The 19,559-nt window shown below is 52.6% G+C and overlaps 7 protein-coding genes across 7 annotated transcripts; 5 read left to right on the top strand and 2 right to left on the bottom strand.

The window, feature by feature from the left end:
- Positions 1–115: 115 nt before the first annotated feature.
- CLUP02_11265 (uncharacterized protein) lies at positions 116–2,584 on the top strand (the record flags this gene model as incomplete). Its single annotated transcript, XM_049290233.1, has 3 exons — positions 116–1,455; positions 1,669–2,431; positions 2,483–2,584. 3 exons carry the CDS (start codon positions 116–118, stop codon positions 2,582–2,584), a joined length of 2,205 nt encoding a protein of 734 aa, XP_049147378.1.
- Positions 2,585–2,684: 100 nt separating this feature from the next.
- CLUP02_11266 (glycosyl hydrolase family 18) lies at positions 2,685–7,402 on the bottom strand (the record flags this gene model as incomplete). Its single annotated transcript, XM_049290234.1, has 13 exons — positions 2,685–3,836; positions 3,900–4,069; positions 4,141–4,747; positions 4,804–5,234; positions 5,296–5,409; positions 5,462–5,579; positions 5,660–6,104; positions 6,173–6,580; positions 6,637–6,786; positions 6,860–6,948; positions 7,001–7,082; positions 7,160–7,211; positions 7,276–7,402. 13 exons carry the CDS (start codon positions 7,400–7,402, stop codon positions 2,685–2,687), a joined length of 3,945 nt encoding a protein of 1,314 aa, XP_049147379.1.
- A 403-nt stretch (positions 7,403–7,805) lies between these two features.
- On the top strand, positions 7,806–10,421 carry CLUP02_11267 (LysM domain-containing protein; the record flags this gene model as incomplete). The annotated part of the gene is made up of 7 exons (XM_049290235.1): positions 7,806–7,945; positions 8,006–8,257; positions 8,311–8,476; positions 8,556–9,025; positions 9,091–9,153; positions 9,277–9,463; positions 9,525–10,421. The coding sequence occupies 7 exons, from the start codon at positions 7,806–7,808 to the stop codon at positions 10,419–10,421; spliced, it is 2,175 nt and encodes a 724-aa protein (XP_049147380.1).
- A 1,207-nt stretch (positions 10,422–11,628) lies between these two features.
- On the top strand, positions 11,629–13,053 carry CLUP02_11268 (uncharacterized protein; the record flags this gene model as incomplete). Its single annotated transcript, XM_049290236.1, has 2 exons — positions 11,629–12,151; positions 12,203–13,053. The coding sequence occupies 2 exons, from the start codon at positions 11,629–11,631 to the stop codon at positions 13,051–13,053; spliced, it is 1,374 nt and encodes a 457-aa protein (XP_049147381.1).
- An 892-nt stretch (positions 13,054–13,945) lies between these two features.
- On the top strand, positions 13,946–15,537 carry CLUP02_11269 (major facilitator superfamily transporter; the record flags this gene model as incomplete). The annotated part of the gene is made up of 3 exons (XM_049290237.1): positions 13,946–14,121; positions 14,197–14,990; positions 15,044–15,537. The coding sequence occupies 3 exons, from the start codon at positions 13,946–13,948 to the stop codon at positions 15,535–15,537; spliced, it is 1,464 nt and encodes a 487-aa protein (XP_049147382.1).
- A 194-nt stretch (positions 15,538–15,731) lies between these two features.
- CLUP02_11270 (uncharacterized protein) lies at positions 15,732–17,227 on the bottom strand (the record flags this gene model as incomplete). Its single annotated transcript, XM_049290238.1, has 4 exons — positions 15,732–16,239; positions 16,315–16,630; positions 16,683–17,034; positions 17,117–17,227. 4 exons carry the CDS (start codon positions 17,225–17,227, stop codon positions 15,732–15,734), a joined length of 1,287 nt encoding a protein of 428 aa, XP_049147383.1.
- Positions 17,228–18,584: 1,357 nt separating this feature from the next.
- Positions 18,585–19,543, top strand: CLUP02_11271 (uncharacterized protein; the record flags this gene model as incomplete). The annotated part of the gene is made up of 2 exons (XM_049290239.1): positions 18,585–18,629; positions 18,947–19,543. 2 exons carry the CDS (start codon positions 18,585–18,587, stop codon positions 19,541–19,543), a joined length of 642 nt encoding a protein of 213 aa, XP_049147384.1.
- Positions 19,544–19,559: the final 16 nt, after the last annotated feature.

Here is a 19,559-nt window from a genome sequence, read left to right on the forward strand (position 1 = left end):
GAACACTCCCTCGGAGGAAATCTCTCAAAACCTCACCCAAAGCCTTTTCTCTGTCCCAATGGGGATCCTTTCTAAAGGCCGCTTGAATCGCAAGTCTACACACAATAACCACATCATGGGCATCATCGGAGGGTACCCGAAACGGCGCTTCGGCCGCTTCGGCCGCTTCGCCAATGCAGCTGCAGTGGGCGTCTTTTTCCTATTCTTGTGGATATTCCGTGAGCAGCTGGGCCTCGATCGTGTCGGCATGGATTCGAGCATGGTGCCATGGATTCCGCGATTGGCCCATCAGGACATCTTTGACTTCGAGCCGGTCAATTCAGACGTCATCCGGGGGGTTTGCGACAGGACAGAGTGGGATGCAGGGAAGGCGATGCAAGTTGTGTTCACATGCGACAACAATGTCGGTGGGATTGGAAACATCCGTAACTCGATCTTGAACTGTGTGCGATACACGATGCTGGCTGGAGGCTCATTGGTCATGCCACGCATCTTCAAGCGCAACGACTCGGACATCTCTCACATCCGGACGGGGCGGCGGCAGGAGATGGAGTACCTCTTCGACAGGCAACACTTCATCGACTCGCTGCACCTCTCGTGCCCACAGTTGCGCCTCTACAACGACACCGACGAGGTCTACGAATCCCTTGGACCAGCGCGAACATGGTCTCTCGGCCTCTTCCCAGAATCCCTCGTCGATGAGGAGCACATCGCCAGCACGGGCATCGAGCGCCCGCAAAAGTGGCGGTCGCAACTATACCGGTGGCTGGAAGACATCAACAACACCACCGACGCCGCGCCGACCGGACGCCTCACAGAGGGCCCGATGATGGTGGACCTCGGCCGGTCGTACCTCACGTACCCGATCCACAGCGACGGCGAGGTCTTCGCAAACACCTTTGGCACCATCCTGGAGTTCCGCGCGGATGTCCGGCAGCTCGCGAGCGCCACGATCCTCAGCATCAACAAACGTTTCTTCGGCGCGCACTTGCGCACTGAGAAGGATGCTCTAGACATCTGGAATCCAGCGGACCCGACGTGGGAGTGGTCCGAGTACAGCAAGCAGACGAACGCATTCTTTGACCAGGCGAGTCGGGCGGGTCTATCAGTCATGTACGTCGCGTCTGGAAATGAGACACAGGTGGCAATGCTCGAGGAAGACGCTGTGCCGCGCGGGGTGCGGGTCGTGACGAAGCAGGACCTGCTGACGGGGAAGAACCGCAAGAGGCTAGATGCGTTGACGTGGGACCAGAAAGGAATGATTGACTTTCTGGTCATGTTGGGAGCGGCGCAGTTTGGAGGCGTGGGACATTCGAGTTTTGCATGGAACGTCGCGCTGAAGAGGCATCTCTTTTCCAAGGAGATTCCCAAGGAGAAGGACTCGTTCTTGAAGGGGCCGCAGATGCTCAGTGACGATATGAGTCAGATTTATGGCGTGCCGGGGAAATATCCCGAGTATGCGTCTTGTTTGTGGCCATGATATTTTTGCAGGTAAGGTGTTAGTCGAAAGAAAATGACTATTTACTGTTCACCCTTGGATGAAGCTGTATTCTCACATTACCTAAGCGCCAGCATGTCCACAAACAGGAGGCCAGGGGGAGACGTTTTGATCATCATCCTGGAGGCTTACTAAGCTGCAGGATGCGCGGGGTTTCTTGAGTGAACAAGCACTCTCTCCCGATCACTCTTTCACACCACCCATCACCCGGATGCCAAGACGAATGCCAAGATGGAGGCTATTCCGGACCCCAGAGATCTCCCACCGGACCCACGCCTTCCGGGCCAACAGCCTCGATATTCCCGTGACAACATCATCACCTCTCTTGCGAATTTCTACCAAAGTCTGCCGCACATCGACCCCTCTCTAGTTCGTCGTGCGCCGTCGGGGGGTTGGCCAGAAATTACCCCTGAGTCGCTCGCGGCCTCGGGAATGACACATCTGAACGAGCGAGTGGTAGACTTAATCAAGCATCTACCCTACATTGATGGCAACCCCCTTTGGATCACTCCGGAAACGTTCCCCATCAACTACCTTACCGCCGTGTCTTTGATACCAGCCGTTGGAGTGTTCAAGCCCAAATGGCTGCATGCTCTGTCCCACGACCTTCAGTCGTTTGAAGACTTTCCAGCTTGGGTGATCGCCCTCACTATGAGTGTCAACAGGGACGGTGACATATGGATACTGGACACGATGGATGGCACAGTGACCAAGTACATCATCACGGGCGCTGTTTACCCCGAACCGGCAGGGAGATATGAAAAGGGCGACCCTAGGATGTGGAGAGAGACACTGTGCGATGATATTACTCTTTCACTGGAAGCGTGGCTAGAAGAAATCATCGACAAGTACAAGACATTTCAGTACTTTGGCCTTCCCCGTTATGACCACCCAGGTGTCCTGTCGCAAGGTCACTGGGCCGAAGAAACAAAAGTAAGCTGCCGCGCACCTAGTTTCGATGAAACCGACTAACTTTTCTACAAGGCACTTCGAGAAATTGTGGTCGAAAACGGGTGGCCAGAAGACTACAATGGCGAGGAGGGCCGCAGGCAACTAGCGGAATGGTTGAAGAAGGCAGCAATCTAGTGTAAGGATCAATCAAGCAGCATAGGCACGTTGCGAGAAGAGGTACGAACAGCAGAGTTTGTCAAGTTGTATTAGAATCTACAGTCAAGATCCAAACATATCAGATACCAGTATACATAGGAATATCAGAGTCAAACGATCGTCCAGGTTGGCTCGGAGGAACGGCTTGGACGACGCTGTGTTCATGGACGGATGTTGCCTCAGGTGCCGGCGCTTCCGCGGGCGAGTTAGCCGCCCACTCAGCCTTGTCCCTGAACTTTCTAGCGACATCCTTCAGCTTCTCAATCTCTCGTGAGCAACTACTATCTGTGCACTCATCGAAGCCAAGGTGATCGCGCAGCTCCTCTGGAGTTGCCACCCTGGTAGAGTTAACGCCCTCCACCACTAAGCCTGCTGGCTCAACCCAACGCTTCTGTGCCGGACCATTCGGCCAGGTAGCTCTCAGAGCTGCCTCTGCGGCGTGCGTATCAAAATACTCATCCTCGTTGAGGAGAGCGTAGCCGGGGTGCTTCACTCCGTTGATCGTCGGCACACAGATATTGTCCGCGATACCATAATCGTCAGAGTCATCAGGGAGACCATCAAAGTCGAGCTCCCAAACGAGACGTGAAAGTGCCACCTTTGTCAAATGCCACTCGATGGGCACTCGGGCATCTGGGTTGATGACGGTGGTGGTCTGATGCATATCACTGGCCACAGGCGGCTGACGGCACTTGTCGAAGATCTTTCCGGCTTCTCGGTTGTCGACCAGGTCGAGATAGCGAACCATCTGTCCATCTACCGAGGGTGGCTTTGCACTGAGCAATCTCCGTACCTCTGTATCACTATCCTTGATAATGGAGGTGAGCAAGCTGTACCCATCGTTCACAGGTGCCATGACCGCTGGCGGGTATTCGTCTGGAGAGCATCCGTTAGGCGCATTGATGACGGGATCCCAGAGGGCTGTCGACCGCTGTTGGTTGAAGACTCCTGTGATTGGGCGTTTCTTGTCGTCGATCTTGCGGTAAGGGCAGGTGATGGTCTTGTACTGGGGGTAGTTGTCCACAATGGACTTGTAGTTCTTGCAAGCCTCCGGATAGACGCCCCCATTACCATTGCAAGGAATCTTGTAGCCGTTGCCTGGAAGCTTGCTCGTCGAGACGACAATTTCACTGGTTCGATGAGATGTCATGTAACGCTTTTGTCTCTTGCAGGGTCTCCCATCATCCGCACGCTTGGCGTTTGAAGGACACGAAGAGGTCTTTGCCGGTGACTGTTGAATATTAGCATTTGGCTGCGTGTGAGAACCAAAAGAAAGATGGTGAAAGAAACATACATGAGTAGACTTTGGCGGTCGTGACACTGTCTTGGATGGCTTGTTGAACGAAACGGAGTGTTCCTTGCCGAAAACCTTGAATACCGCTTTGCCTTCTTTCTCAATGCCATCGGTACAAAGTTGAATCAGGGCTGGAGTCGCGGCGATCTCGGCAATATCCAGAATTTCGCCTAGAATCAGTCAGGTTAAATTGCGAAATGCAGGGGCGAAATGAAAGAGGCATGGAAGTCGTGGAACATACCAATGATCGGGATCGCAGCCTCAATCAACTCCAAGGGTGCTAAGAGAGCAGGAATAGCGAGTCGACAGAAAGCCTTGGCTGCAATGTCGAGAGCTGCTTGTTCAGCCGCTTCTTCGGCCAACTCCTCGGCCTTTTCTTTGGCTTCCTCCTCTAGCTCTTCTTTCGTTGGAGCTGATTCGAAGCCCTTGCAGCAGTAACTCTGAATACCACCAGTGCACGTCTGGTCGCCATTCTTGCTGTGGTTGTTCGTATCCTGGAGGACCTCGGTCTCTTCATCATCACAGCCACCCATGCATGACAGACCTAAACCGCGATAGCCGCGCCACTTGCAAGTGCCCATATTCGTGCCGTCATCGCAACAGAGCATGCGATACTTATTCTTGTCGCAGCGATCACTGGTTGAGAGCATGCCGGGCTGCCCATTCATCTGGGTGACCGGATTAGTGCCCTTCTTGCAGCTCGCTCCGCAATCTGTCGTGTAACATGAAACTCCGGCGGCCAGTCCTTGAGCCATTTCCTGGGCGTCTTCTTGCTGACCAGTGGTGACACCGGAAGCGGGAGCCAATCCATTGTCTTCTCCCTGGTCCCTTTGATCCATGGCCCAGACCTAAATCACCGAGTCAGCTTGGCAATTACTTTAGGCAGAATATAAGTATTACTTACCATTGTGCCTCCCAAGCAGCGGGAGTTGGCAAACTTGCGCTTCTGTTCAAAGGTGTCGTCGTCGTCGTAAGAGACCCACTGGTTGTCATCCCAGGTAATCCATTTCACCATGGCGTCCTTGTCCCACACGGGCTTTACGCCGTTGTAGTCAATGACACCATTGATCTCTTGCAGGGTCAAGATGCCCGATGCATTCGAACATTGCCCTGCCAAGGCACCACCAGAGAATTGGCACACGCCGTTGGGCTTATTGCAAGAGGGATCAGAAAGCGTGAAGCTGCGTCCGTACCACCCGAGGCCAAGTATGACCTTGGCAGGCTTCACGCCAGCTCTCCATAGGAGATCGAGGCCCATGTCGATCTCAGTAACATTAGTATGAGGCGCAAGGTAAGGTCCGACGAACTTGGACGCAGCGTCCCAAGTTCCGTGCACTTTCAAGTTATGTTAGTCCAAGGTTGAGTAATGTTGTGTTGGAGATTGAGTGAGACTCACAGTCATAAGCCATGAAGTTGAACCAATCGACATCTGCTGCAATAGATGCAAGATCAAAGTGCTGAAGATACCAGTATGACGTCGGCAGCGTCATTGAAATTCCGTAGCGTGAGCCTGGCAGAGGTCAGTCGAGCCGAAATGTCATTAAACTAGATAGGAACCGCACCAAAAGCAGCCCTGAGCTCTTTCGTAAGAAGAGCGTAGTTCTTCTTGTCTGCTGTGACGCCGCCTCTGTCGTCGGCTTGAGGGTACTCCCAGTCAAGATCAACACCGTCGAAACCATACTGCAAGTTCATAGATATCAGTCTTAGGAAACAATCCCTCCAATGACGCTATTCAGACTGGACTGTTGATGGTATCTTACGTGCTCCATGAAATCAATCAGGCCAGAGATGAACTTCTGCCTGTTACCGGATGTGCTCGTCATGTCGCTGAAGGCTGTCCTGGTAGCTCCGGGGTCGGTGAATGACCATCCACCAACAGAGATCCAGGCCTCTAATCCGGCGTTGTTCTTCTTCAGTGCTGTGAATCGGCTGTAAAGCTTGCCAGTCTCGGTGTCCATGGGAGCAATCTGGAAAGTCTGTGGGTCAAAGAATGCAAAAGCAAAGTTGATGTGAGAGAATCCGTTGAGGTTGAGGTCCTCCGGCGAAACTGCTTGGCAACTGCGAGTGTTGGACCATCCCTCATAGTAACCAATTGTGCGCTTAGAGACAGAATTGCCTGAACAGGATGGTCTTGTGACATTTCCACAACCGCCAAAATCCTTTTGGCAGCCTTTGCCGCAGAAATCACTTGTAGAACCACAGAACCTGGTTTATTGATCAGAGAATGTATGCTTGATATGGGGTAGTAAAGGTTCATCAACTTTATCACTTACCCAAACTCAGAACAGCAGACACTCAAGGGGCATTCCTGAGAGCCTTCTTTGCCGTATTGTCCACATTGAGCTTTGGCATCACAATTTGATGTGCAATTGCCCTTGCCACACTCTGTTGGAGAGTAGCCGCAAAGCCCATTGGTACCACAGCAAGCCGCATTCTCACATGGAGTGTCTGCATTGCATGTGCCAGTCGGAAGGGCTCGTCCGGTAAGAAGGTGTTCAAGAGAAGGAATTGAATAAGGAGTGATAGGCGCGACGTGATTGTTAGAGTCTAAAGGAACGGCTGAGATGAGGAAAGGAATGGCTGCCATAAAGGCGTAAAGAAGAGTGAGTGGAAACATCCCCGCGGCCTTGAATGACTCTTTGGAGTCTGGAATGATGGGTGACTTCGAAGCAAACCAGTTTCTAGAGCAGAACGGCAGCTCCCAAGACACAAATATTGCAATCGTGTTAACCCAAACTCAGCTCTTGACAGTCGAGAAGCGGCGTGTTGTTCATCAACAGGCAACAACAGCGTGCTCGCTTGCTGGCTCCTGATCCACCCCGGGCTGCAGGGGTTATGGTCGCATTTCGACTCGGGCCATTTGATGCAGAGTGAGATTAAGCTGATGCTATGGGTACATGAAGCGCCGAATACCGCCCATTTCAGATAGATTTATGGATTGCAGGTTGCTAAAAGCTCACCCTTGAACACCCTCAACATGTCGATCCAGGCTCTGATGATCAGACTGTCTCGGCGGCTTCGACCGGCTTGGCAGGAATCCCTCGTCAGCCTGACTTGAGTTGGTATCAAATGACCCTCTTTTGACTAAATTATCATCTCACCTGCTTCCGAAGCCATCCCAAATTCAAGACCAACGGCCGCAGGGAGTAAGCAGGTTGGTTGCATAGAGTTGGCGATGTGACCCTTCAAGCCTTGTTGGGCGGAGAATGTCATCTAACCCCCGGCCCCTGTCACAAAAAAGCTTACCTGGACTTGGCTACTCTTGGCCATTCTTGGCTCCCCTCGGCACAAAAATGCCGCTGACATGAACCACTTTTTGAGTCCAGATGACTGCTGTGCCGTAGGCTACTGAACGGCATCGGGCCGCTGTGCTTACTTGGAGGCAAGAAAGATTGAGACAACTCCTTTTCCTTGCATTTCGGACTAGCAGGCAGACCTATCAAAACGCGTCGCAGCTCGCGTAAAGGAAGAAAGATGCGATTGCCGACCCAGTTGCGGGACATCCGACTCCGGCAAGGATTTCAACCCAGCAGAATGAGCTCCCGTCGCGTGCAGTTCTTCAATCTCCTCGGCTTCAATATCACACGGCCAGGGTAGAGCGTTCCTTGCAGGCCCCATACTTAGAAGCTGCAGCCTGCAGCCTAATGCAACTTCCCTGAGCACTTTGGTACCACTGCTGTCAGACCAATTTCCGGCCTACTAGTGCCAAATCTGATGCCGACAACATCAATGGGAGACTCGTACCAGCTGATCATCTGTCGATGTCTTTCTCTTTCAGTCAATTGTGAGTGAGTCCAAGGTCCATATACCGAAGGCTTCGCACATGAGATGAGCCGCAGCACCAATCCCGTGTCTGTCCGTTTCTTACCAGCACAGAGCCCGCCGCTCTAGGCAATTTACTTCATCATGGAGAGACACTCATTGTGGCTTCTGTTCGTTGCACTTAGTTTTCTGCAAACATGTCACTCTTTCAACCTTTACCCAGCTATCAACGGCGATAAGCTCGCCAAGTCACTGAACGTCACATCAGACTGCATCGCAGCGCTGTAAGTACTTACGCTGAACCCGAGACCTCTCATAGATGCATCAGCTCATGAATGAGATAGAAATCAAACTATTCCAGAATGCGATCAGACGTTACTACAGATGACGATGAACGTAGAGAACTACTGGTGGACCGATGACAACCTCACGGCTGTCTGCGACTCAGGCTGTGCTGAAGCCGTTGGATCGTGGAACTACAATGTCTCTGATCCTTGCTTCGAGCAGTCTTTCACTGCATATGGAAAGCTTGTGCCCATATGGACAGTCACTGAGCGAGTTGTTGACAATCTCATCTTTGCCTGTTTGCCGTCTCGGTTAGTCTCATTGCCTGAAGCCTTCTCTGGAAGATCATGCTGATTGTTTAAAGATCCGAAAACTACACATACTGTCTCACAGAATCTCAGGAGTGGGTTGGAGCCGATGTGTTGCGGGTCGACTGTGATGCCAATCCCTCAGATCCTACTTGCGGCGGTAACTCCACGGACATCCCCGAGGCGAATGTTCGCCTAGCCAACCTGTACGAAGACGATATTGTGAGTTGTACTTCTGTGATGTCATCGTACGCCTCACTGACATGACATCAAGTTATGCAATGACTGTTTTATAAATCAGCTTTACACTCGCATCTCGTCCATCTTCGTGCCGGATACCGACTACTCAGAATATCTCGCAGATCAGATTTTTGATATCTCAGACGTTTGCAACAAAACTATTCCCGACTTCACTGTTGCACTGCCTTGGGATTATCAGACTGCATCGACCCTGTCTTCCGTAAACGTGGGGTCTTCAACGAGTGTCGTGGCCACTGCCACCTCCACTGCCGCTGCCACGACCACATGTGTTGGTCAGACTCTTGACTCTGCCGCTGCATCAAAGAGAGATAATGCTTTGGACTGGATCAAGAGGTCCACGCCTGGGTTGGAGCCTAGGCAGGCATCGTCATGCGATGACTTATCGTCTCAGTATGGCGTCAGCACTGGCGCACTTCAGTGGTTCACCAACAGTGAAACCCGCGCTGTCTCTGGCTCGGTGTGTCTTCCTCAGCGGTGCACATTGCAGAAAGTTGGAAGCAACGAGACGTGGTGAGTATCACGAACCAATCTTTGCCATTCTATGCTACTTTCAGTGCTAATGATCATCCTCAAAGTGCGAGTATCGCGGCATCCATCGGTGGTGACACCACTATTGTCCAGTTCAAGAAGTGGAATACGTACATCCTCGGACTTTGTGACAGTCTTACAGAGGGATAGTGGGTATGCGTAAGGTAAGGAGGACTTTGATCTACCTTATGTTATGATAAATGTGAAGTTGACTGACCAATTTTCCTGCATAGTTCCCCTGGCGTCAACGCTACATACACATTGCCTGCACCACCATTAGGCACAGAAGCCAATGCCGGAAATCAACAACGAGGAGGCGCCGGTGGCATAGTATCGGCTACGACCACCGCAACAGACATTGTCAACCCTGTGTCGGGAGGAACAGCCCCTAGCCCAACCCAAGACGGGCTTGTCACCAACGTAAGACGAACCATTGATGATATTCAACATGAAGATGCGAGACTAACTCTTAGATTTCCAGTGCAATAATTACGCAAGTGCTACTGCTGGAGACGGATGCGAGGCGTTTGCCACGCGCAACTCGATTGCGCCAACACAGCTCTATGCATGGAACCCAGTCCTCGGAACTGCTGGTTCCGAATGCTCAACCGCTCTGTGGGCTAGTGAGTATTACTGCATCGGCACGTGGAAGCCGACCCAGACTTCTGCCGTAACTGCGCCAGGTCCAACCCAGACTGGAATCACGTCTAGCTGCAACAAGTACGCAGAGGCCATCTCCGGTGACGTTTGTACCGTCTTTGCCTCTCGAAACAACATTACCACCGCTCAGCTGTACGCTTGGAATAGCGTGCTGGGAGCCAACGGAGAGAACTGCGCTGGCTCCATGTGGGCGAACGAGTACTACTGTGTTGGTGTCTCGGGATCATCATCCGCAGCGACCACGACACAGGCGACGACTGCCACGGCTGCAGTCTCGACGACTGCTACTCAAGTCACAGCTCCTGGTCCGACTCAGACCGGCATCGTCTCGAGCTGTTCCAAGTTTGCCAAGGCTCCCTCCGGAGTAGTCTGCGGCGACTTTGCGAGCAGCAATAGTATTTCAACCGATCAGTTGTATGCATGGAACACAGTTCTCGGTTCCAATGGAGAGAACTGTGCGTCTTCAATGTGGGCAAACGAGTACTACTGCGTCGGCATCACTGTGGCCGCCCCTGGCCCAACGCAGGATGGCATCAACTCTAACTGCGCTCGATACGCCGAAGCACCTTCGGGAGCGACCTGCACCACGTTCTCAAGCGCCAATGAAGTTACCTTGGCTCAATTGTATGCTTGGAATCCGGTCTTGGGCACAAATGGGGAGAATTGCGCCACTAAGATGTGGGCTCAGGAGTATTACTGTATCAGTATCACTAAGTAGAATGGCCTCCACTTTGTTGGAAGAGGATCAATACCTCAAGTTCAATGACTGCTATAAGTTTTGATAAATACGCCCAAGAGCGAAACATATTTGGCCCAAAATCTGACTTACGTAGCGGCCTTAGGAGGAACATGCGGCGTCCTCTAGTGCCAGGGCCAGCCATAGGGTAGAAGCAAGTGATGTTTAATACACCTGCCATCCCAACCCTTCCTCCTTTGAGTTCTTCGATTCCTATTTGCCATCTGAATAATTGAATTCAAAAAGCGGGCATAGGCTTCACGAAATCTACTCCTGTCACCACAGCCAGCAGCGACCCGTCTAGGTCAGCGGTTAAGGTCAAACCTGGATGAGTGGTGGAGTGATTTATAGTTGTTAAATGATATCCAAATGAGCCTGATCAACGACAGGTCACAAGTTCAAGTTTGATTCCCAGAATGAGCACCAAGACATGCAGCCTTTAAATCGGCACCAGGGGTGCACTCTTCTTTCGTCTTTTTCTTGCATAACCTTTGAAGGCCATTTTTTGTCATGAAGTCTTTGTGCCTCGCTTATAAATCTATTCCACATTCATCTCAAAGCATGTTCAGCAATTTAAGAGGAAAGAAACGGTACCAAAGTTGAGTCAGTAGACGCCTATTTCTTTAACTAGTGTTGCTTTAGGCTTCTGTTCAATTTGAGCACACCCTTGAGGCTCTCTTGAGTCTGCAGCCGGATTCCCCACTCACATTTGTAGAAACATATGCCTAATATGCATGATGGGCCGATGGTCATTTCTAGACTTGGCAGCATGAGCACTGGTCTGACTTGGGAGCATAGGCGCCGTTGTTGGCGAGTTGGCTGGCAGACTCAAGCCAATAAGCAACCAAATCGATGTCAAAACTAAGCCCAAAAGTAGACCTGCATGATCGAAATTGCGAGAATAAGGATATGGCATGCATGAGAGCCTAACAGTCCAAGATGTAGCGTTGTAAACTGGATGGGACCAAGGACACACCCACCAGGTCCTTTCGCCACTTTTCGTTGCCTTGAACATGTGTTGGGACGGTCGCTGCGGGAGGCCGACCACCAACAAAGACATGCAGCCTGGCATCCAACCAGCTGTGACAGATATTTTTTTGGTACCGTATATAAATGCAGCCCAACTCCCAGTCAACCCCCTCCTGCTACGGGCATCGAAAGATTCTCATCCTCCCCAAAGTCTATCACCATGGCCTACAAAAACGAAGACCTTGAAAGGGTGTATTGCACCTGTAGAGCAATCTTTAGCGGTAACGATGCTCTCTTGCGAAAGAAGAAGAAGGTCAAAGAAGCCCTGGTCAAGAACACAACCACTATTAAACCACTTTTCTTCAGTTTTGGCGAGGAAAAGACAATACTCATGTCGCAGCACCTGTTGGAATGCCGGGTATTTGAGTCCGATCTCAGAGCCAAAGTCATGTTTCCGAGCCTCTTCCAAAGCACCCCGCAGCAAGATGCTGAGCGAGAGGCTTCGGAGGCCGATGCAGTGAGATCGGTTGCAAACGCCTTGGACGAGATGAGTCAGTCGGAAGGCGAGGATGATGACGATGAACTTGATCAACCTCCCGAAGAAGTAGTTTCTACACCCATAGCAGAAGAGGTCCCAGAAGACGCGCCTCCTGCCGAAGCACCTCCTGCCGACGAGCCTCTTGCTTTAGTCGAGGCTATAACGCCTCCCCAAGATCTCTCAAATATGTGCGATACCGACTCAGGTAAGTCATGTACAATTTTTCAGTTACACAAATTCACTGACAAGGCATCAGGGGTCACTCTGACAAGTCCACCGCCGCACCCTGGGCTCCCTTCTTTGTATCCCGCCTGCCTCCCTTACAAGACGCAACATGACATCCTCACCACCACCCAGAGAGTTCTGGAGGAATGCTGCTTCGATTTTGCGACCAAGTGGATACCACACGTTCTTCAATCACAAGGCTGGGACTGTCCGTCAGCGGTCGAGTTAACGAAGTGGACCAAAGTCTTCAACAGAGCTGGCCTAAACTTGCCTGCGCACGCGACCGCACCGGCAAACACCCCCATCAAGGATGTTCTCTTCCGCACACATCAGTTGAGGCACACTGCTGTGCACAGACTGCCCACGACTGCCCGCGAAGTCAGCCAACACTTGGGGACTGCACTGAAAGTGGCCGAGACTCTTCAAGACGTCTCCCGCGCTGCTCAGCTGGAGGACTTGATGTCCGAGGTCAACGAGAAAATAAAGGCCATGGTACTGACGAAGAATGTTCTGGAGAACCGCACCCTGTTCAGTCTCGACGACATCCGCCGTCAACGCGAGGAACTTGATAGACAAGAGAAGCAGATGATTGAAAACATGGTGAGAGAGGATCGTGATCACAAGGCGCTCATCGGTTGTCTGCTTGAAGCCGCTGTCGATGACATCTTTGAGAAAAAGGCGGTTAGGGGTCAGATACTGGAGGAAGCCGAAAATGATGCCGCAGATATCTACTACGAAGCCAGTGAGGACACTGTTGATGGAGCTCTTGAGGATTCCTACATGAGTGATGGCAATGAAACCCCTAGGGAGGATGATATAGAGAGTCCTGGCTCTTTTGAATGGGGCGAGAAACTTGGGTGCACCAAATCGGTCAAGTCTTGATGCCTAGGAGGTTTTCAATGTGGGCAAGCTAGGTACAAGATATCAACATATCATGTCTCCACCCAGAAACGTGTGCGACATTCTCTTAAGTTGACAAAGATTTGATTGTGGTATTATGAGCACTCACGCACTCTATCTCAAGGTTACGCATCGACGTTACATGCCTGCGCCACCTCGGTATGTCTCGCGGATTCAAAATGATGGAAACACTAAGGCACGGTCTCCGAAGATGTCGTTCGCGTCCGTGGGTGAGTGCTTTTGAACCTCGCGCTCACCGAGACCGCCGGCCGGCCCGGAGGAAGAGTCTCGGAGTACCGACCCCGCACTAGGCCGAATCAAGAGTGATGCGGGGCTGTTAGGTACCAATCAAAAGAGTCAATCTCAAGATCCAAAGGTCAATGCCCGTGCTTCCTCAGATCGACCTTTTGGACCCCTCATTGATGTTGTGTTCCCCGTTTGCGGAATGCAAAAGATAAAGATAAAACCAAGGTCGATAGCCAGATGGAACCAAAGATCTTCCAAAACTGCAATTCTACGGTATTAAAGATACCCGGATGCCATAACCGGTCGCACATAAGCGGATGTCACGTGTGACGGACAGCAAGCAGCGGCCCCGCCGTCGCCACCTTCCCGACCCCCCCGGCTTTTCAAATTTTCGTCCCGGGCCAGAAGGAAGAGGGAAAAAAATATGGCGAAGGGCGTGGGGCAATCACGCAAAGGGCGCTTGCCATGCCGCTTTGTTAGCCGGCACCTTTTGCGTTACCTTAGTCGAGTGGTCCCTACATCTAGCCGCCGCTCATTGTCACTGCCTTAACCTTTTTCTTTGACTGAACATACTTGCCGCGTTTCTGTTCCTAATACAATTCTGTCATTGGAATCCCCGGCCGACGACATGCCAAACATGAACGAGGAGCAGCCTCTGCTGGTTGAGGACCCCATCTGCGAGGAAGACATCTCGAAGCACTTGCTCGACTTTGATCCCAACGGCGACACTGAGAACCCCAGGGAATGGCCCGCACCTTTCAAGTGGACTCTGGTCGCATTGCTGGCGCTCACCGCGTTCACCGTGTACGACAATCATCAAACCTGATGTGTAATGCATCGAACTTCTCGTGACCATATTTGAGCTGACATGTGTTACAGCACCTTCACCTGCATTTCAGTCGTCCCTGTAGCCGCCCACATCATCCAAGACCTAGACCAGAATGAAGGCGCAAACTCACCGGCGAGCGCCCTGCTCGTCACAATCTGGGAGCTCGGTGAAGCCGCCGGCCCTCTCCTCATCGCGCCCCTTTCCGAGATCTACGGACGCTACCCCGTCATGAACGCCGCCAACATCCTCGTCATCATCGCCACCATCCTCGCCGCTATCAGCACGAGCACCCCGCTCCTCATCGGCGCCCGCTGCCTCACCGGTCTCGCGGTCGCTTCGAATGTGCTGAACCCGGCCATCATCGGCGACATGTTCGTTCCGGACAACCGCGGCTCGGCGATGAGCATAGTATCTCTCGCCCCGCTCATCGGTGGTGCAGTCGGACCCATGATCAGCGGCGCCATTGCGCAGACCCTCGGCTGGAGACAGGTTCTCTGGATGAGTGCTGGTTTGGCGACCGTGTGTGAGATCTTGTTCCTCACTTGCTTCCGAGAGACGTATAAGATGACCATCTTGAGACGACGTGCCGCGAAGCATGCGGACGAGCACGGGGCACCGCTTCACCCTGCCGGAGTTGATGACCACAAGAGCCTTATCAAGCTATGGGAGTCGATCAAGCGGCCTTTCTATGTCTTGCTCAGGTCAAATGTTCTGATGGGACTGTCGTTCTTTGGTTGCATAACTTTCGCCTACTTTTACGTCATGTCCATCAGCTTGCCTGTCATTCTCCAGGATGTGTATGGTTTCTCGCCTGCCCTCACTGGTCTCTCATTCATGTCCTTCAGTAAGTCCTACTCTGAACTTTTGCACGATACGTTTGTGTTCTAACGGTCACAGGTATCGGTTCGTTCATCAGCGTCATCGTCAGTAACTTCAGCCTGGATAGGATCTACGTGAAGCTTCGCGGCAACGACCCCGTCGGACGTCCCGAGTACCGGCTCCCGCTCGTCATCATCGGCGCATTCACACTGCCCCTCTCCATCACTGCCTACGGCTGGATTGCGGAACTTCACCTTCCTGTCGGCCTTCTTCTCCTGTCGGTCGCGATGCTCGGCTTCACTCTTCTCATGGCCTCCCTTCCTCTCTCCGCCTACGTTGTCGACGCCACAGGCCTGTACTCTGCTTCCGCCATGACTGGTGTCATCGTGACGAGATGCTTAGCTGGAACTTTCTTACCCCTTGCGAGCGGACCTATGGTGCAGTCTTTCGGTTATGGTTGGGGTTTCACTATGCTGGGAGCTTTCAGCATCTGCCTGGCGCCCATCCCGGTGGTTATCATGAGATACGGTCACGTTTGGCGCCAAAAGTCCGAATACACGAGAGATGCCTGAAGACGTCATGAGTTACGATACAACTATCATTAAAGCATATTGCCGGGAAGAAAAAGTGATTTACAACGCGTTATTGCTATATACAGTTTGGGAGGGGGTTTCTACTTAACTTAGATTCGGCGTTATCGAGAGGCATATTTTAACAGCTTTGTGAATAGAATGAATTAATAGTCAATCATCATACAGAAGCATTGTCAGGCTTGTTTTTGTTCCCACTCTTGGAAGGCCTCAATGGCTTCTGCTACCGAGTCCCGCCCCATCAACTCCATCCGATAATCCTCATCCATTAACCGCCACCCCGTCGGCGACAGCCCGTCCGACAGCGGTGCACCCGTCATCTCCGCATCGCGAGCCTCCTGCTCCGGCCCGTCACGAACATGATACCATTTCCGATTCGAAGTCGCGCCCTGCACGTTCAGCGTCGTCCGGTCTTTCCGAAGCGTCTCATATAGCTTCAAGATCTCGGGAATCTGTGGTACCATGTTTTCTATCCCCAAGGAGCTCTTCAAGAGGCCCAGAAGCCTCCCAATCACGGCGCCGTCTTCGACAGCCATGGCTGCGCCCTGAGCTTGGTACGGGAGACTTGGATGGCACGAGTCGCCCAGGAGAGCGAAGCAGCCCTTGGTCCACGTCTTTAACTTGGGGTGTGTGCACAGCTTCCACTTTTGCACTCTCGGTATCAACGAGATGAGCTTTGTCAATCTACGAAAAAGATTAGTAGCCACACGGGATGCGTGGAATCTCACCTGGTAGCTTCTCAAGCAGCTAGAAACTTACGTATCATCCCATCCGCGATAGCTTTCCCTCATCTCTTCGATGTCACCCTGCACGCGCTTCTCTCCCGGTTCCATGTTATCCGGCCTGATGAGCACGAGGTTAAACTCCCGCCCGCCTCTGACGGGGTAGAACACGGTGTGCTTGTCGGGTCCCATCCACACCGTAGCCTGCTTCCGCGCACAAAGATCGTCGACCCGGGGATCATTCAGAGCTTTGAGGTAGTCAAACGGAAACGTAGCGCGATAGGCCAGATCCCCCGTCTCAACAGGCGGCGAAGCCGTTCCAAGAAGCTGATCACGACAAATAGACCAGAGCCCTAGCATCCATCATCAGCAAGCACAACGTCCCAGCCTGCACATCCTACTCACCATCAGCACCAATAATCACATCCCCGCCGATATCATCCCCGTCCTCGAGATACACCCTCTTTTTGTCAAAATCAATCCTCTCCACATCCATATCGAGACACAGATCCACGCCAATCTCCTTGCACGTCTGCCACAGAATGTAATGCAAATCGGCCCGGTGCACAACCATCCACAGATCGCCGTACCGGACCTGCGCGTCCTTGGCCGAGAGCGTGTGCAGGTGCGCGCCGTCTGCGTACCTGCGGTACTCCATCCCGTCGATGACGACCCCGCATTGGAGGAGTTTGTCGAGGTAGCCTAGTTGTCTTGCGATTCTAGTCCCGTTGGGTGGGAGCTGAAGACCTGCGCCGATCTAGATAAATGTTAATTCAGATAAACGAGTGTATCACCGAGAGCGGGAAAGGGAATCGTGAATGGCACTTCGGTGAGCTTACCGGGACCAGTCTATTCGCCCTCTCGAGAACCACCACCTCGAACCCCTCTCTTCTACAGGCTATGGCGCAAGCGAGGCCGCCGAGACCTGCGCCGATGATGAGGACTCTCATGTTGGCATTTGCCCCTGGGAGAGTAAAATTGCAGTCAGTCGGACCGGTGGCGATCACCTTGGATCATTTTGTTATCATCCGGATTCACAATCTGTCCTGTCCCATCACGTCCGTAGCCCACCCCCGCTACTTAAAGGGTCTCCGGCCTGAACCTGCATCATGCAGGAAACCCCGCGCCGGATCTCTGCCGCGCCCCACTACCGAACCACTGAGTGTCATTCGCGCCGAACCCTGAGGGGCAAGTCATGCAGCGAGAACCAGTTTCTACGGAGTAAGAATCTCTTGAAAACCACCAATTTTTCGAAGGCTGGCGAAGTATCACCGGTAGACATCGCTTTCGGAGAAATCTGATTGGATAGGGGCTACCCTCGACGGCCTCGCGGGTTCTCACTTGCGGCCCGAGTCTGTTCACTCTGCCGCCCGACCTTGGATAACTGTTTCGCTGTTCCTTGAATAAGTAAGTTAAAAAGGCAACCAAATGCCCCCACGCTTTTGTCCTCCTGCGGTTCAGAACTTCAATCGGAACGTCTGAGCTTGATCTGGTAATTGGAATACCCGAATCGTCGCTTTCGGGGCGGGGTTTCCCGAAGATGCCCATTACGTCGAAATAAGAAAGTACGGTAAATCCCCTGCAGTAAGGGAATCAACACCTTCAGCCATCATCCCTTCGTCGGCACAAGCATCGGTGTCCTCGATTACTCATTCAACCTAGGTAAACCACCCCGGGTTGCCCACTCTACTTTCTCGGTGACCTCTGGACTGGCATATCTCCGTGTCCGACATCTCCATGGGGACGTGGCAAAAGCTCATCCGAACATGAATAGACTCCAAGATCTCCAACCCCGCGATATCCGCCACGTCCTGCCCCAAAGGTGATGATTTTGCTGCCTTTTCCCAATGAGACCCAAAAGCACAAAATTCCCCGAAATCGCCGAACCGGTCTTTAGTTTTTCATCTCAACATTCCATGTGCTGCTCAGCGGCCAGCCGCGCGCTGCCGTGCACGGGTACAGGGCATTCACGCCGCGCCGCGGACGATGTACAGATTGCCATAAAGGTCATGAGGCCCGTGATAGACCACCCGAGTCTGCCGACGGCATCTTCGGTCGCCAGGGGGGGCGGGGCGGAAGAGAAAATAATCAGCTACCGACCGCCCAAGATGCATCAAAGACGAGCGATCCGCAAGGTTCCGAACTGAAGTAAAGTAGTTTACTGGAATCGAATATAAAAGCACGGCGCCGCGGCGTCGTGGAGTTGCGATTGCTTTGTGGAGAAATGCAGTCCTTTTCCGATGTTCCTCGAGCTCATTGGGAATGGTGTCGAGTGTGCAACGATGGAATTCCAGGCCCTCGTGAGATATGAATACCAAGGGAGTGTATTTTACGGCAATCTCGTACGAACTGGTGAGTTTGGCTATACTATCGAGCGACTGAATGGGAATCTAGATGTCGGACTAGAGAGAACAAACATCAGAGACACGGCGGTAAAAGTGAGTGTTAGAGAACTTGCGGCCAGCTAGTCTGTGGTTTTTTCCTTCCAAGATCGCAAAGACCAATGCTGATTCGACCCATTCCGCAATGTAGCTGCTTTGCCCGTTGGAAAGAACGCCCATCATCATGTGCCTGGGGTTAAACTATGCTTGATACGCGATAGAATCAAATGTGAGTGAAGATGCACATTTGAAGTCCTTTGCGAGGTTCTCTAAACCAATGGCCCACAGCTTCCCGTATGCGCCTTTCCCATCATCTTCACAAAGCCGCCCGACGCCCTCGCAGGCCCCCACAATCCCATCATCGTCCACCATGACGCGCAGGACAAGCTAGACTACGAGGGTGAACTCTGCGTCATCATTGGTCGGGACGTCAAGAACGCGACTCTCGACAACGCCCTGGACTATGTCCTCGGGTACGCCGCAGGGAACGACGTGACCGCCCGCAACTTCCAGATCCCCGGCGCCTCGGGCGGCCAGTACTCCTACTGCAAGTCCTTCGATGGGTTCGCTCCTATCGGGCCGGCCATCTGGTCGCCGAGTGTCATTCCGGATCCGCATGCGTTGCGGTTCCGCACCAGGGTCAACGGGAAGGTCGTCCAGGAGACGGAGACTTCTGATATGATTTGGTCGGTGGCGCAGGTTATCGTGCATCTTTCGCGAGGGACGACGTTGAGGAAGGGGACTGTGATTATGATGGGCACGCCTGGGGGCGTTGGGTACTCGCGCGGTGTGTTTTTGAAACATGGGGATGTTGTTGCAGTTGAGCTTGATGGTCTCGGGAGGATCCAGAACGAGATTGTGTTTGAGGGAGCCCATGTAGCGTAAGCGGAGCGCTTGTCGT

This window comes from Colletotrichum lupini, chromosome 5 (assembly GCF_023278565.1).
Source record: "Colletotrichum lupini chromosome 5, complete sequence".
Classification (NCBI taxonomy): domain Eukaryota; kingdom Fungi; phylum Ascomycota; class Sordariomycetes; order Glomerellales; family Glomerellaceae; genus Colletotrichum; species Colletotrichum lupini.